The sequence below is a fragment of the Pristiophorus japonicus genome, chromosome 4, assembly GCF_044704955.1.
Source record: "Pristiophorus japonicus isolate sPriJap1 chromosome 4, sPriJap1.hap1, whole genome shotgun sequence".
In the NCBI taxonomy this organism is placed as follows: Eukaryota; Metazoa; Chordata; class Chondrichthyes; family Pristiophoridae; genus Pristiophorus; species Pristiophorus japonicus.
In genome coordinates, this window is record NC_091980.1 from 189163807 (window position 1) to 189182426 (window position 18620).

At 42.5% G+C, this 18620-nt stretch overlaps 1 protein-coding gene across 1 annotated transcript in view; it reads left to right on the top strand.

Moving 5' to 3' along the window:
- Positions 1–18620, top strand: part of fntb (farnesyltransferase, CAAX box, subunit beta) — a 147514-nt gene that overhangs the window by 108216 nt on the left and 20678 nt on the right. The window contains exons 7-8 of the mRNA XM_070878945.1: positions 7651–7737; positions 11346–11475. Of these exons, the coding sequence (XP_070735046.1) occupies positions 7651–7737; positions 11346–11475 (217 nt within the window). The remainder of the gene's footprint in view (positions 1–7650; positions 7738–11345; positions 11476–18620) is intronic.

Here is an 18620-nt window from a genome sequence, read left to right on the forward strand (position 1 = left end):
GGTGGTAATCAGCAGGAAGTTTCCTTAAACATGTTTGATATGATGCTATGAGACTTCATGGGGTCCAGAGTAAATGTTGAGGATCTCCATGGCCACTGCCTCCTGACTATATACCACTGTGCCGCCACCTCTAGTGGGTCTGTCCTGCGTTGGGACAGGGAATACCCAGAGGTGATGCTGGAGGATTCGGGGACTTTGAAGGAGAATTATTTAAGCAGGGTCTGTGTATTCTGAAATTCAGAGCAAATGGTTTTCCCCATACAGGAAATGTATCGATCTGAACTTCAATGCTTTTCAGTTGATCAATGCAACAGTTATATGTTCGGGACAGGCACAGTCTCGATGAATGTAACCACTCAGCCCATTAGATGGAGTCTTTGTTGAAGGAAGAAAACCTGAGTAAATCTGACCTTGTTTTTCCCTAGTTACTCATGGAGAAACATTTGTATTTTGCTTCTTCGAGCCTTCCTCCATTCATGTGACAGCTCCAGGCTTCCACTTATCACCTCTCCATGATAGCAGTCAAAAGTCACAATCCTGGCGAATCAAGTATCTGAATCTGCATCTCTATGCCTTTGATTGATTGAGTCTATTAACAGTGCATCACATTGCCGAAATTAGAGCAATGCTTTGTTTCCAGTAGCTAACTTTCATTTATAATTCATAGAAAATAGGTGCGGGAGTAGGCCATTCGGCCCTTCGAGCCTGCACCACCATTCAATAAGATCATGGCTGATCATTCACCTCTGTACCCCTTTCCTGCTTTCTCTCCATACCCCTTGATCCCTTTAGCCATAAGGGCCATATCTAACTCCCTCTTGAATATATCCAATGAACAGGCATCAACGACTCTCTGTGGTAGGGAATTCCACAGGTTGACAACTCTCTGAGTGAAGAAGTTTCTCCTCATCTCCGTTATAAATGGCTTACTCTATATCCTTCGACTGTGTCCCCTGGATCTGGACTTTTCCAACATCGGGAACATTCTTCCTGCATCTAACCTGTCCAGTCCATTCAGAATTTTATATGTTTCTATGAGATTCCCTCTCATCCTTCTAAACTCCAGTGAATAAAGGCCCAGTCGATCCAGTCTCTCATATGTCAGTCCCGCCATCCCGGGAATCAGTCTGGTGAACCTTCGCTGTATTCCCTCAATAGCAAGAACGTCCTTCCTCAGATTAGGAGACCAAAACTGAACACAATATTCCAGGTGAGACCTCCCTGCTCATATACTCAAAATCCCCAGCTATGAAGGCCAACATACCATTTGCCGCCTTCATCACCTGCTGTACCTGCATGCCAACTTTCAATGATGTACCATGACACCTAGGTCTCGTTGCACCTCCCCTTTTCCTAATCTGCTGCCATTCAGATAATATTCTGCCTTCGTGTTTTTGCCCCCATAATGGATAACCTCACATTTATCCACATTATACTGCATCTGCCATGCACACACCTAACCTGTCCAAGTCACCCTGCAGCCTCTTAGCGTCCTCCTCACAGCTCACACCGCCACCCAGTTTAGAGTCATCTGCAAACTTGGAGATATTACACTCAATTCCTTCATCCAAATCATTAATGTATATTGTAAATAGCTGGGGTCCAAGCACTAAGCCCTGCGGCACCCCACTAGTCATTGCCTGCCATTCTGAAAAGGACCCGTTTATCCCGACTTTCTGCCTCCTGATCTGCCAACCAGTTCTCTATCCACGTCAGTACATTACCTCCAATACCATGTGCTTTAATTTTGCCCACCAATCTCTTGTGTGGGACCTTGTCAAAAGCCTTTTGAAAGTCCAAATACACCACATCCACTGGTTCTCCCTTGTCCACTCTACTAGTTACATCCTCAAAAAATTCTGGAAGATTTGTCATGCATGATTTCCCTTGCATGACTTCTTGTTGACTTGGACCGATCCTGTACTGCTTTCCAAATGCGCTGTTATTTCATCTTTAATAATTGATTCCAACATTTTCCCCATTACTGATGTCAGGCTAACTGGTCTATAATTACCCGTTTTCTCTTTCCCTCCTTTCTTAAAAAGTGATGTTACATTAGCTACCCTCCAGTCCATAAGAACTGATCCAGAGTCGATAGACTGTTGGAAAATGATCACCAATGCATGCACTATTTCTAGGGCCACTTCCTTAAGTACTCTGGGATGCAGACTATCAGGCCCCGGGGATTTATCGGCATTCAATCCCATCAATTTCCCGCCTATTAAGGATAGCCTTCAATTCCTCCTTCTCGCTAGACCCTCGGTCCCCTAGTGCAATCGGAAGGTTATTTGTGTCTTCCTTCGTGAAGACAGAACCAAAGTATTTGTTCAACTGGTCTGCAATTTCTTTGTTCCCCATTATAAATTCACCTGAATCTGACTGCAAGGGACCTATGTTTGTCTTCACTAATCTTTTTTTCTCCACATATCTATAGAAGCTTTTGTACTCAGTTTTTATGTTCCCGATAAGCTTCTTCTCATACTCTATTTTCCCCCTCCTAATTAAACCCTTTGTCCTCCTCTGCTGAATTCTAAATTTCTCCCAGTCCTCAGGTTTGCTGCTTTTTCTGGCCAATTTATATACCTCTTCCTTGGATTTAACACTATACTTAATTTCCCTTGTTAGCCACGGTTGAGCCACCTTCCCCGTTTTATTTTTACTCCAGATAGGGATGTACAATTGTTGAAGTTCATCTATGTGATCTTTAAATGTTTGCCATTGCCTATCCACCGTCAACCCTTTAAGTATCATTTGGCAGTCTATTCTAGCCAATTCACATCTCATACTATCGAAGTTACCTTTCCTTAAGTTCAGGACCCTAGTCTCTGAATTAACTGTGTCACTCTACATCTTAATAAAGAATTCTACCATATTGTGGTTACTGGGCCTCGCACAACAAGATTGCTAATTAGTCCTTTCTCATTACACATCACCCAGTCTAGGATGGCCAGCTCTCTAGTTGGTTCCTTGACATATTGGTCCAGAAAACCATCCCTAATACACTCCAGCAAATCCTTCTCTACCATATTGCTACCAGTTTGGCTAGCCCAATCTACATGTAGATTAATTAAAGTCGCCCATGATAACTGCTGTACCTTTATTGCATGCATCCCTAATTTTTTGTTTGATGCTGTCCCCAACCTCACTACTACTGTTTGGTGGCCTGTACACAACTCCCAGTAGCGTTTTCTGCCCTTTGGTATTCCGCAGCTCCACCCATACAGATTCCACATCATCCAAGCTAATGTCCTTCCTTACTATTGCGTTAATTTCCTCTTTAACCAGCAACGCTACCCCACCTCTTTTTCCTTTCTGTCTATCCTTCTTGAATGTTGCATACCTCTGGATGTTGAGTTCCCAGCCTTGGTCACCCTGGAGCCATGTCTCCGTGATGCTAATTCTATCCTATTCATTAATTGCTGCCTGTGCAGTTAATTTGTCCACCTTATTACAAATACTCCTCGCATTGAGGCACAGAGCCTTCAGGCTTGTCTTTTTAACACACTTTGCTTTTTTAGAATTTTGCTGCAATGTGGCCCTTTTTGATTTTTGCCTTGGGTTTCACTGCCCTCCACTTCTCCTTTTCTTTTTTCTATCTTTTGCTTCTGCCCCCATTCTACTGCCCTCTGTCTCCCTGCATGGGTTCCCATCCCACTGCCATATTAGTTTAACCCTCCCCAACAGCACTAGCAAACACTCCCCCTCGGACATTGGTTCCGGTCCTACCCTGGTGCAGACCGTCCGATTTGTACTGGTCCCACCTCCCCCAGAACCGGTTCTAATGTCCCAGATATTTGAATCCCTCTCTTCTGCACCACTGCTCAAGCCACGTATTCATCTGAGCTATCCTGCGATTCCTACTCTGGCTAGCATGTGACACTGGTAGCAATCCTGAGATTACTAACTTTGAGGTTGTGCTTTTTAATTTAACTCCTAACTCCCTAAATTCAGCTTGTAGGACCTCATCCTTTTTTTTACCTATATCGTTGGTACCTTTCTGCACCAACGATATAGGTAAAATATACATTTGTATAGAACAATATGCATTTGCTTGAAACTTTAATATTTTTGGATGAGACACTTTCCAGTTTTGATGTCTTTTCCGCTAAAAGCGTCTCGAAGATATTAATCTGGTTTGTTGGGGTAGCGGGCCGCCTTATTGTCTCATGTTTACAATATACATCGATGACCTAGAAGAGGGGACGGAGTGTAGTGTAACAAAATTTGCAGATGACACAAAGATAAGTGGGAAAGCGGGTTGTGTAGAGGACACAGAGAGGCTGCAAAGAGATTTAGATAGGTTAAGCGAATGGGCTAAGGTTTGGCAGATGGAATACAATGTCGGAAAATGTGAGGTCATCCACCTTGGGGGAAAAAAAAACAGTAAAAGGGAATATTATTTGAATGGGGAGAAATTACAACATGCTGCGGTGCAGAGGGACCTGGGGACCTTGTGCATGAATCCCAAAAAGTTAGTTTGCAGGTGCAGCAGGTAATCAGGAAGGCGAATGGAATGTTGGCCTTCATTGCGAGAGGGATGGAGTACAAAAGCAGGGAGGTCCTGCTGCAACTGTACAGGGTTTTGGTGAGGCCGCACCTGGAGTACTGCGTGCAGTTTTGGTCACCTCACTTCAGGAAGGATATACTAGCTTTGGAGGGGGTACAGAGACGATTCACGAGGCTGATTCCGGAGATGAGGGGGTTACCTTATGATGATAGATTGAGTAGACTGGGTCTTTACTCGTTGGAGTTCAGAAGGATGAGGGGTGATCTTATAGAAACATTTAAAATAATGAAAGGGATAGACAAGATAGAGGCAGAGTGGTTGTTTCCACTGGTCTGGGAGACTAGAACTAGGGGGCACAGCCTCAAAATACGGGAGAGCCAATTTAAAACCAAGTTGAGAAGGAATTTCTTCTCCAAGAGGGTTATAATTCTGTGGAATTCTCTGCCCAAGGAAGCAGTTGAGTCTAGCTCATTGAATGTATTCAAGTCACAGATAGATAGATTTTTAACCAATAAGGGAATTAAGGGTTATGGGGAGCAGGTGGGTAAGTGGAGCTGAGTCCATGGCCAGATCAGCCATGATCTTGTTGTAGATGGCCTACTCCTGTTCCTAATTCTTATGTTCTTATGTTCATTCAATGCTTTGCTTTCTTTTACCTTGAATCATGAAGCAAGACAAAAAGCCACGGACCACTTGAGGGCTGTTTGGATTTTCAGGCTGTGCCAGATATGCATTACCAGAGTGAAACATTAATCATTGTGATTTGATCACTGGAAATGACACGAGCTGCCGGACGTTGGCTTACAATCTATGAATTGGGTTTATTAAAATTACACATTCAACCGTGTCAAAATGATACACCTCTTCCAATTCTTTGGTTCACAAAATAACAAAAGTCACAACACTTCACTAATTCTTAGTAACAATGAACCTGAACTAGCTTCCATAATGGAAAACTTAGTTTTGAGGTGGATTCAACATATATCATCTGTTTTCACATCGAAAGAACAAGAACTACTGAACTGGCTAAAGTTTTCACAGTATATTCCTGTATCTGAGCATGGAGCTGTCAGTCAACAATCAAAGGATACCGGGTATCCGGCTGGCTGATGTCCCTGGTAGCTTGGAAATTACCTCTTATCTTTCAACAGATCCAAGACAATGGCTATTTCCTGACTGAAGTCAATTTCAAAGGCCATTGATGCCACATTGATACCTGAAAGTGCCTTTAAACTCAAGCCAAATGTGGATTCTTTTCCAACCAAGAAATCGTCTGCAGTGATTAATTTAAAATTGTATTTTCACAAATCTTAAAAATTCATTTGGCACTAAACAAGACAGATTTATAATTTGATTCAGAGTGCATTTTCTTGAATCACGTCACACCTTGAAGACCATTTTGCTACTGCAAAGGATTTTTATCTTTGGATTGTGCAATTATTCTATCATAATTGTGGGGGCAAACAATATTTGAAAGCTAATATTTCCTTTCTAGAAAAATTGAATTTAAAAAAAGAGTTAAAAAAAAAAACTGGATAACATCTTAAATCAGAAGTGATGGATCATGCAGAGTGCAAAAAGATATTTTACAAGAAGCGAGAGTCCAACCTCCCCTTGATATTCAACGACATTACCATCGCCGAATCCCCCACCATCAACATCCTGGAGGCCACCATTGACCAGAAACATAACTGGACAAGCCACATAAATACTGTGGCAACAAGAGCGGGTCAGAGGCTGGATATTCTGTGACGAGTGTCTCTCCTGCCTCACCAAAGCCTTTCCACCTTCTACAAGGCACGTCACGAGTGTGATGGAATACTCTCCACTTGCCTGGATGAATGCAGCTCCAATAACACTCGAGAAGCTCGACACCATCCAGGACAAAGCAGCTCACTTGATTGGCACCTCATCCACCACCTTCAACGTTCACTCCTTGCACCACTGGCGCACCGTGGCTGCAATGTGTACCATCTATAAGATGCACTGCAGCAACTCAACACGGTTTCTTCGGCAGCACCTCCCAAACCCATGACCTCTACCACCTAGAAGGACAAGGGCAGTAGGCGAATGAGAGCACCATCACCTGCAAGTTCCCCTCCAAGTTATACACCATCCTGACTTGGAAATATATCGCCGTTCCTTCATCGTCACTGGGTCAAAATCCTGGAGCTCCCTCCCAAACAGCACTGTGGGATTACATTCACCACAAGGACTGCAACGGTTCAAGAAGGCAGTTCACCACCACCTTCTCGAGGGCAATTAGGGATGGGCAATAAATGCTGGCCGAGCCAGCGACGTCTACATCCTGGAACGAATTTAAAAAAAAGGCTGCATAGTACAGTGGCTGTGCACTCTTGTCTTTCACTTCGAGGGACAAAGCTGGAGGGAGAATTACACTATTGTATGTGGTTTATGTAGAATGAGTTTGTCTAGTCTTAACCCAGATTAAGCAGTCAGTTCACAGCACAAAACTGCTCATCATTTTTGCAATTTTGCTGAAAGGTTCTAAGGATAACTGTTGAATTGGAAGTGGTAACATTTACCATTGTGCTGTGGGCTGTGCTCTTGGACCTTGGAGTTAAGATGTATTATTCAGACATGGTAGGTGAAGTTTTACTTTGCTTATCACTCATACCTTGTTTGGGAGTATCTGAAGCTGATGCTGAGTGCACAAAAATGGGAGATTCTCCAGTACTGACATCTTGATGAATGAAAAAATTCACCCAAAATAGGAATTGCATCACCATCAGTGTTGCACTGTAATAATAAAATTGTTCTAAAGAATTAATTTTTTTCAGAGTAAATATATTGTTGGTTATAATAATGCTGCTAGTCTTGTCTGCAGACTACAGACTGGCAATGCAAAGGAAGCAAATTAAACTATGTTGATGTACAGGATGTTTAGCTTTAATGGTTTTTCTCTTGTTGCCTGATTAAAACTGCAGCTTCTGAAGTTGCTTATTTGTAAGGGGAATTCTCTGTTCATAGGATTAAATGCCCTTGTTTTTGATAAATTACTGAAAGCAGTGATATGAAGAATGAAAATTACGTGTTCATTATTTCAAAAGGTTCCCCACTGATTTGGAACATTGATGATTAAATGATGCATGAAACAAAATCACTGTTTTACAATTTTCTAGGAGTACCTACTGTGCGGCATCTGTTGCATCCTTAACAAACATTATCACACCTACACTGTTTGAGGGGACACCCGAGTGGGTGATAAGGTGAGTACATTTAAGAGGAGGAACATCAATAGAGAACTCAATTGTTTTCAAAGTTGTGTTAATATCATTGATTTCCAAAATGTGTTGCCTACGATGCTGCTTCTAAATAATCAAGTGATGTGTGATGGCTATATTCAAACTGCTGAGATATGTTTAGATTCTCTACTCAGTTGCAATGTTTACTGGACACCTCCATGTTGTCCTTGGTTGGGCAGTCCCATGCATCCCATGACTATATGCATCCACCAGGAGCAACACTTGTCCTTTCATTTCTCTCCCAAAGAATCAGTGACAAAAATGCAGAAACTTCTTACACGGTTGAAACTGGGATTAGAATTTGGGTAATTTCTCCATTTAATCCAAAATGCTGCCCGTGTTCACTAAATATGTTTGAATATCATCTATAGTAGTTGACTGACTGAAATCCTAGTAAATAGGTACATGCTGCCCTTTTGAGAGTATATGCTCTGCCCCCTCCTGCATCCAAGAATTATTCAGCTGATCCCTCCACAGTTGCAGTGTACAGGAAGTATGGAAGATGCTGTTAGAAGGGAGGCAAGTACCTCCTGTTGGGTCTCTAAACTATTGTGATGTAGGTTTCTTTATTCTTAAGGAAATGCACAAGCATTTATAGATCTGGCTTTGAAATCCGTTCATGTTAATGTGTGATAAATAAGTTACAAGAGCAGCAAAATACTAATCAAATAATTACAATTTAAGCCTATTGCATTGTAAGAAAAAAAAATGGTTACTAAGAGTGAACAAATCTTCAAGAAATTATCACTCATTTTGAGAGGCTGTGCTTTTGCAACTTGCTCATGGACCAATTTCAGGGTTCAGTGCTTAAGACTGATCACTTCAGGTCAAAATAAAAGGCTGAAAAAGCCACGTAAATATGAAGGATATGTCAAACCAGAAAATTGGGCATAGACTTGCAGCATATCCCCTGAGCATGGCTCTGCAGAAAGAAGCAGTACACGACAACAATAACTTGTATTTATATAGTGCCTTTAACATAGTAAAACGTCCTAAGGCTCTTCACAGGAGTGTTATAAGATAAAACAATACATTTAACACTGAGCCACATAAGAGGAAATTACGGCAGATGACCAAAAGTTTGGTCAAAGAGGTAGGTTTTAAGGAACGTCTTAAAGGAGGAGAGAGAGATTTAGGGAGGGAGTTCCAGAGCTTAGGCCCAGGCAGCTGAAGGCATGGCCACCAATGGTTTGAGCAGTTATAATCTGGGATGTAAGGAGGGCAGAATTTGTGGAGCACAGTCATTTTGGCAGGGGTGGGGGGTTTGTGAGGCTGAAGGAGATTACAGAGATGGTGGGGGAGGCAGGTGTTGTGAGGCTGAAGAAGATTACAGAGATAGGGAGGGGCAAGGCCATGGGGGGATTTGCAAATAAGGATGAGAATTTTGAAATTGAGCCGTTGCTTAACCGGGAGCCAATGTAGGTCAGCGAGCACAGGGGTGATAGGTGAGCGGGACTTGCTGCGAGTTAGGATATGGGCAGCCGAGTTTTGAATGACCTCAAGTTTATGTAGGGTAGAATGTGGGATGTCAGCTAGAAGTGCATTGGAGTAGTCAAGTCTAGCGGTAACAAAGGCATGGATGAGGGTTTCAGCAGCAGATGAGCTGAGGCAGGGGCGGAGACGGGCAATGTTATGGAGGTGGAAATAGGCGGTTTTCGATATGCGGCCAGAAGCTCATTTCAGGGTTAAAAATGACACCTAGGTTGCATAAAGTCTGGTTCAGCCTTAGACAGATGCTAGGGAGAGGGATGGAGTCGGTGGCTAGGGAACGCAGTTTGTGACGGGGACCAAAGACAATGGCTTCAGTCTTCCTAGTATTTAATTGGAGACAATTTCTGCTCGTCCAGTACTGGATGTCCGACAAGCAGTCTGACAATTTAGAGATTATGGCGAGGTTGAGAGAAGTGGTGGTGAGTTAGAACTAGGAGTCGACAGCATACATGTGGAAACTGAAGCCGTGTTTTCGGATGAAGTCGCCAAGGGGCAGCATGTAAATGAGAAATAGGAGGGGGCCAAGGACAGATCCTTGGGGGACATCAGAGCTAACAACGCGGGAGTGGGAAGAGAAGCCATTGCAGGTGATTTTATCGCTATGATTAAATAGATAAGAATGGAACCATGCGAGTGCAGTCCCACCCAGCTGGATGGTGGTTAAGTGTTGGAGGAGGATGGAGTGGTCAACTGTGTCAAAGGCTGGTCAAGAAGGCCAAGGAGGGATAATTTACCTTCGTCACAGTCACAAAGGATGTCATTTGTCACTTTGATGAGAGCCGTTTCGGTACTGTGGCAGGGACGGAAACCAGGTTGAGGGGATTCAAACATGGCCTTCCGGGAAAGATGGGCACGGATTTTGGAGGCGACAATACGTTCAGGGATTTTGGAGAGGAAAGGGAAGTTGGAGATGAGGCGGTAGCTTACAAGCGCAGTGGGGTCAAGGTTTTTTTTTGAGGAGCGGGGTGATGACAGCAGATTTGAGGGAGTGGGGGACAGTACCTGAGGAGAGAGAACCGTTAACAATGTCAGCTAACATGGAGCCAGAAAAGGAAGTTGGGTGGTGAGCAATTTAGTGGGAATAGGATCAAGGGAGCAGGAAGTGGGTCTCATGGACAAGGTGAGCATGGAGATGTAAAGAGGAGAGATCAGAGAGAAACTGGAGAGAGATGCGAGTTCAGGGCTAGGGCAGGGGATAATCTCAGAAGAAGTTTGGCCCACTGCGCCTGGGGAAGGAAGGGAACTCACAGAGGCAGCTGATTGGATGGTCTCAATCTTGGAGACAAAGAAATCCATGAGCTCCTTGCACTCGTTGTTGGAGGCAAGTGTGGTGGAGGCAGGGGAGAGGGGTTTAAGAAGACGATTAGCAGTAGAGAATAGTAGCTGGGGGTTACCTTTGCATTCCAGAATGATCCTCGAATAGTGAGCAGTTTTGGCAGATAAGAGTAGGACCCGATAATGCTTTATGTGATCTAGCCAGATCTGGCGGTGAATGGCTAAACCAGTTGTCCGCTACATCCGTTCAAGTCTGTGCCCCTTGGACTTGAGGGAGCGAAGATGAGGACCGTACCGGGGGAACGGCCAGGGTGAGAGAGAGTAATGGTTTTAATAGGGACTAGGGCATCAAAGGTGGTGGTGAGGGTGTGGTTGAGCCGATCGGTGGCTGCAGATATGTCATGGTGGATGGAGGGCCAAAGGCTGGACAGTTTGGAGTTGATATGTGCAGTTGTAAGAGAGTTTGGGGAGAGTTTATTTCAGGGGCGGACGCAGAAAGAAGTAGGGTTGGATGGGGAAGGGGGATGTAGGTGGAGAGCGATACAAGGAAATGGTCAGAGATGGCCTTATCTACAATTGACACGGTAGGAATAACGAGGCCACGAGAGGTGGCAGGGTCAAGGGGGTAGCCGTGAGAATGGGTTGGGGAGTTAACATGGAGGGAGAGATTAAGGGAGGATAGGATGGTAGTGAACTCAGAGGAGAGAGAGCATGATGAAAATGATGAGCATGATGATGCATAGGAAAAATGCTAAATTGCTTTTGGCTACTTTTGTAGTTCAGTGACAACTTTGTTTCCTTTGCAGGTGTCAGAACTGGGAGGGTGGGATTGGCGGTATACCTGGAATGGAAGCCCATGGTGGCTACACTTTCTGTGGGATGGCTGCCATGGTCATCCTTAAAAAGGAATGGATGTTGGATCTCAGAGCTTTGTTAGTAAGTCAGACCTCTACTTTTTTGGCTTGTTTTGTATAAAATAATATTGTGTCTCCAATTAAGCACCTTAGCTGAGAGAACAGATTGGATCAAATGATGGCTCCCAGCTGCAGGTACCAAAGTGATTATCTTGGTAACAATCTTGGGATATCCAGACTGCCAACACGTTTTTACTAAATTGGAGCGCTGAACTTTCAATCTAGTCAATAATAGTTACAGACCAGAATATCTAACTTTGCAATTCTTTGATCCTTCATTGATTGTTTTGCTTCCACTTGCATTTATTCCTAAATATCTCGATGTAGAAAAAAAATTAGCATAAAGATTTCATAAAGGAAGATCAAATATGATAAATGTGATGGAGCTCTTTGGTGGGTGAAGAAAATTCAGTGAATGTGGTGTACTTGGACTTCAGAAAGCCTTTGACAACGTACCACACAGGACATTTGAGAAGATTGAGGAGTAAGGAGTTGAGGTGAAGGATAGCAAATCTGCTTTTTAAAATAACTGATAGAAGGGAAAAAGCAGAGTGGAAGTTAAGGATCATTTCTTAGTGATTGGAATTGGGTCACAGAGTTCAGTTCCACAATCGCATGAATGATTTGGATATAGGGCTTAATGGAAGTGGTGTTCAAATTTGCAGATGGTACTAAAATGGGAGACATAGTAAATAATTCTGAGGACTAAAGGAGGTGCAAGGGGATATTAATAAGATGGTGGTATGGAATTCAATGTCAGTAATTGTGTGCTGGTACATTTTGGTTAAAAAGAAGTATTGATTATAAGTTGAGTGGGGAAAGCTGGGTTATGTAGAAGAGCAGTAGGGTTGGGGGTTTGAGTTCACAACATCAAAAACAGCACCTCAAGTGGATAAAGTTATTTAAAAAGCTAAATGAAAACTGGGTTTTATGGAGCGAGGTATAGAAACAAAATTAAGATGAACTGGTAAATCTATATAAAACCTGAGTAAGACTGCAATTGGAGTATTATTGGAGTTTTGGGCTCTGCACTACAGGAAAGATGTTGACCCAGTAGAGAGGACACAGTATTCAAAGGCTGCCTGGTACCAAGAAATTCAAATATAAAGAAAGACTTGGAAAAAGTGGTACTGTTTTCATTAGAACAAGAGAGATTTTGAGATGATTTGATAGAGGTGCTTAAAATTATTAAGGGATGGAATAGGGTACATAGAAACAGACTGTTTCCTGTGATTTACATAGCTCTAAGGTTAAATATAAGAGATTTAGGACAGAAACCAAAATAAACTTTTTTTTTAAACACAGAGGGTTGTGGGGCTGTGCAATGCACGAGTAGAGTAGTAATTGAAGCAGAGAATAGGGTTTAAAGGTCTTTACTCAGACTGGCAAAAGGTGAGAAATGGTGTTCCACAAGGATCAGTGCTGGGACCACTCTTGTTCACTATATACATAAACGATTTGGACTCTGGAATCAGAAGCACAATTTCACAATTTGCAGATAAGACCAAATTGAGGAATATAGTTAATACTGGAGAAAACTGACAAAATACAAGAAGATGTTAATAAACTTGCGGAATGGGCGTGTAAATGGCAAATATATTTCAATATAGGTAAGTGTGAGGTAGTACATTTTAGTAGGAGGAATAAAGAGGCCACATACTCCTTGGGAAATAAGAGTCTAAATGGGGTAGAGGAACAGCGGGATCTCGGGGTACAGGTACACAAATCATTAAAAGTACAAACGCAGGTTAACAAGACCCTAGAAAATGCAAATAAAGTACTGGAATTAATTTCAAGAGGAATAGAGTTGAAAAGCAGAGAGGTTATGTTAAACTTGTATAGAGCCTTGGTTAGACCACACTTGGAGTACTGTGCACAGTTCTGGTCTCCATATTATAAAAAGGAGGTGGTGTAAAGAAAGATTTACAACAATGATGCCAGAAATGAGAGGTTTATATTCACGACTTGGAGGAAGGGACTGAGTGTAACGTAGCCAAGTTTGCTGACGATACAAAGATGGGAGGAAAAGCAATGTGTGAGGAGGTCACAAAAAATCTGCAAAAGGACATAGACAGGCTAAGTGAGTGGGCAAAAATTTGGCAGATGGAGTATAATGTTGAAAAGTGTGAGGTCATGCACTTTGGCAGAAAAAAAATCAAAGAGCAAGTTATTATTTAAATGGAGAAAGATTGCAAAGTGCACCAGTACAACGGGACCTGGGGGTACTTGTGCATGAAACACAAAAGGTTAGTATGCAGGTACAGCAAGTGATCAGGAAGGCCAATGGAATCTTGGCCTTTATTGCAAAGGGGATGGAGTATAAAAGCAGTAAAGTCTTGCTATAGCTATATAAGGTATTGGTGAGGCCACACCTGGAATACTGCATGCAGTTTTGGTTTCCATATTTACAAAAGGATATACTTGTTTTGGAGGCAGTTCAGAGAAGATTCACCAGGTTGATTCCGGAGATGAGAGGGTTGACTTATGAGGAAAGGTTGAGTAGGTTGGGCCTCTATTCATTGGAATTCAGAAGAATGAGAGGTGATCTTATCGAAACGTATAAGATTATGAGGGGGCTTGACAAGGTGGATGCAGAGAGGATGTTTCCACTGATAGAGGAGACTAGAACTAGAGGGCATAATCTTAGAATAAGGGCCTGCCCATTTAAAACTGAGATGAGGAGAAATTTCTTCAGAGGGTTGTGGATCTGTGGAATTTGCTGCCTCAGAGAGCTGTGGAAGCTGGGACATAGAATAAATTTAAGACAGAAATAGACAGTTTCTTAAACAATAAGGGAATAAGGGGTTATTGAGAGTGGACAGGGAAGTGGACCTGAGTCAATGATCGAATCAGCCATGATCGTATTAAATGGCGGAGCAGGCTCGAGGGGCCGTATGGCCTACTCCTGCTCCTATTTCTTATGTTCTTATAATTATATAAGGAAAGACTGAACAGGCTGAGGCTCTTTTGTCTAGAAAAAAAAAAGTCTGTGGTGAGGGATGACCGAATAGAGGTCTTTAAAATTATGAATGAATTTAATAGGATAGTCATAGAGAAGATGTTTCAACTTGTGGAAGAGTCCAAAATGAAAGGACATAAATAAAAGATCAGCACTAATAAATACAATAAAGTATTCAGGAGAAACATCATTATCCAGAGAGTAGTTGGAATGTGGAAATTGCTAGTTGAGGCAAGCAGCATAAATGCGTTTAAGGGGCAGTTAGATATGTGCATGTGGGAGAAAGAAATGCTGATGGGGTTAGATGAAGTAGGATGTGAGGAGGCTTGTGTGGAGCATAAACACCAACATAGACCAGTTGGGTTGAATGAATCATACAATCATAGACTAGTACAGCACAGAAGGAGACCATTCGGCCCATCAAGTCTGTGCCGGCTCTTTCAAAGAGCAATCCAGTTAGTCCCACTCTTTCCCCATATCCCTGCAATTTTTTCTCCAAGTATTTATCTAATTCCATTTTGAAAGCTACTATTGAATCTGTATCCACCACCCTATCAGACAGTGCATTCCAAATCCTAACCATTTGTTGCATAAATAAGTTTTTCCTCATGTCGCCTCTGGTTCTTTTGCCAATCACCTTAAATCTATGCCCTTTGGTTATCGACCCTTCAGCCATTGGAAACAGTTTCTCTTTATTTATTGTATCTAAACCCTTTATGGTTTTAAACATCTCTATCGAATCACCTCTTAGCCTTCTCTAGCTTCTCCAGTCTATCCACATAATTGTAATGCCTCATCTCCTGGAACTATTCTACTAAATCTCTTCTGTACCCTCTCCAAAACCGTCACACCCTTCCGAAAGTGTGGTGCCCAGAATTGGACACAATACTCCAGCTGGGGCCGAACTAGTGTTTTATAAATATTTAGCATAACTTCCTGGCTATTGAACTCTATGCCTCTATTTATAAAGGATCCCATATGCTTCATTAACTGCTTTGTTCAGCTGTCCTGCCACCTTCAAAGATTTGTGCACAAACATCCCCAGGTTTTGCACCACCTTTAAAATTGTACCATTTAGCATGTACTGCCTCTCATTCTTCCTACCAAAATGCATCACCTCACCCTCTTCTGCATTGAATTTTATCTGCCATGTGTCTGCCCATTCTACCAGCCTATGTCCTCATGAAGTCTATTACTATCTTCCTCACTGTTTACTACACTTCCAAGTTTCTTCATCTTGAAATTTCAAAATTGTACCCTGTACCCCCAAGTCCAAGTCATAATTGTAAGGTATTTGCTTCATGGGTTCTTTGTTTAAGAATTCATAGCAACACATTGCTATTAAGAACTAGTTGGTTTATTAGCAAAGGTTTAACAATCACACTACACATTACAGTTCATCCACCAGGCTCACAGCCACATGCCTCATTGTGGATCTCCTGAACTCAACTGGCTGGGGTTTTATTGAGACTTGTGAACATCACAATACTGGCTAAGCCACTCCGAACTCAACAGCTCTTCAAACCTGTGAGCATTCTCACAGGTGCATACATTACAATAATGTACATCAGAAACAGATGTGGAACTTGCACTGAACCTTGGGGAACTCAACTGTATACCTCCCTCCAGTCCTAAAAACCTTTTATCCCATGAGCTTCAGATCTGCTAACAGGCCTAATATGTGGTACTTTATCAAACACCTTTTGAAAGTCCAAATATACAACATCAACTGCACTGCCCTCATCCACCCTCTCTGTTACCTCTGTTGCTCTCCTTTATTCATCCATGCTTGTCCAAGTGGCTGTTAAATTTCTCCCGTATTATTGTTTCTCAAAGCTTCCCCACCACTGATGTCCAACGGGCTGGCCTGAAATTGCCAGGTTTAACCTTATCTCCTTTTTTGAACAAGGGTTTAACCCCTCAATGGCCCACGCCGACCACTTACCGCCCCGCGGGGGAAATGGGGAAATTGCTGCACTGGCTGCGAGCAGATGTCAATGCCAGCTTCACGGTTTGTAAAACTGGCTGACATCCGCCCTCGGGTGGTGCTTAAAGGGGAGAGTGGCCCGGGCCGTCGTCATGCACTCTCGGGTCAGCTGCACGATGGCGGCCTTAGTGTGGTCCGTGCAGCCCGGCACTCCGTCTTGAGTACCGGGCTGCTGGCCCAGTCCCACACTGCCCTGTTGGCCTATTGGAGGCCATCAGAGACCTTGCAGAGTGCACAGCGGCCCTCATCTTTAATCAAAGGGGAGGGGCATTGAAACGCGGCAGCATTACGCGGAGCATCTGCGTAGCGCTTCCTTTAGTGCTCCGGTTACCGCCCCCAAAGGAAGTGGAGCGCGGGCGATTGTGCTCTGCTTCTTTTGAGGGGTGGTAAGGGCAATTCTGTGGTGGGGGCAGAACTTTGGTGCCGGAGCTAAATGTCCCGGCTCCGGAAAGTTACCGCCCCCAATCGGGCAATTTCGCCCCCCAAGAACCAAAATATTGGATATCTAGATGCTTAACCTAGATACTTATCTTCGAAGCCTCGGGTTCAGTGGGTCCACTGCTTTTGTGTTGGGCATGAGAAACTGTCTTCCTCTTCACAGAATTCCTACTATCACCTAATTCTCTGCTTCCACTCTGTTTGCGATCCACTCCGATTGTGATTCACCCAGCTCTGTCTCCCAAGCTCCCCGGAATGTTTCTATGCTATAAATTTTATACTCTTAATATATTTATAGAACATCTTAGGGTTTTCCTTAATTTTACTGGCCAAGAATTTCTCGTGCTCTCTCTTAGCATTCCTAATATCCTTTTTAATTTTGCCTCTGAACTTTCTATATTCCTCTAAAGATTCTAAAGTATTTAGCCGTTGATATGTGACATAAGCATCCCTTTTTTTCTTATTCCTCCCCTGTATGTTGCTTTATTTGGAATTACTGAAGCATCTTTAGAACAAATGTCTTTTTGCAAGTGACTTAATTATGGAATTTAAGTAAATTTGTCCAGTCATAGTGATTCTTAAATTCAAGTTGTTAAGTTATACCGTAGGCATGTAAATTGCCAAATTTATTAGTCTTGCGTGTAAAACATTTGGGTTATTGGCACCACAGTGGAGGTATGGCACCATCTAGCTTTTATGTTTAAATTGCAACCCATTCCCTTAGTCATGCAAGTTTATGCCTGGTACATCTCCTGAAATTCAAACTATGCTGAATGCTTAGTTGTAAAAGAAATTGTGCTAACTTACTGTTCTATCACAATCCTTTGTTTGCCAGCCTGCACATCCATCTCATGTTAGGAGATTGGCTCAACATCATTGGTACAGCTTATGTGTTTGTACTGGTTGCCTGTTGCTCAAAAACTTGTTTAGAATGGATTTGTATCTGAATACTATTAAAGATGTTAAATGGAAAAAAGTAGTTTTTTAAAAAAGCATTGAATACAGTGCAAGATAATGTCCGTACTAAGAAATCGGAAGAAAATAGTGTGTGAACCAGAGCTTGTTTAGGAAATGCAATTTTTGAACATTATTCACCAAACTGTTAATGAAATACAATAATTTATCAAAAAACAAAAAGTAACTAATAAAATAACACTACCACTGCTGAGGCCTTGGCATCAAACTCCAAGAATACTGTCTCCCACATTGGGCAACTAAATAAATATTTACTTACAAAATAAATATTAAATTAGCTATATGCTCACTGTTATTAAGGACTGATGCTTTTTTTTTAAACTTTATTATTGAACATTTAACAATTATATTTGCATATAAACTGTGTAAATTTATGATCGATTAGACTATTAAATGCTTGCATGGGAAGTACTTTTCGTAGCATGCTTGGGCTGGAAGCAATGAGATTTTAAGGGTTTGAAGTGGTTAGTTCTTAGTAACAGGTTCATCTGGGTAAAGATGCAGGGTCGTGGGCTCCTACCTGCTTGTTCTATTTCTTGCAATCATTGTCTTGTCCGTGTATGGGTATATCGCTGTGGATGGCATGCATTGTCCTCCTAATGGGTCGTTTGGCTGGTGTTGAGGTTATGATGACTGAGCCTCCAAGAATGAGCCCAGCCTGCTTTGTATATTCTCCGCTCAAAACCGAGGCGGAACAACACTCTTTCAGCTGCATATATGTTGCACACTTGGTCATGCAAGGTTGTGCTCACCTCAATGGGGTCATAGCTTCTTGCAGCTGGTAGCGAGAGCTGTTTATATATTCTAT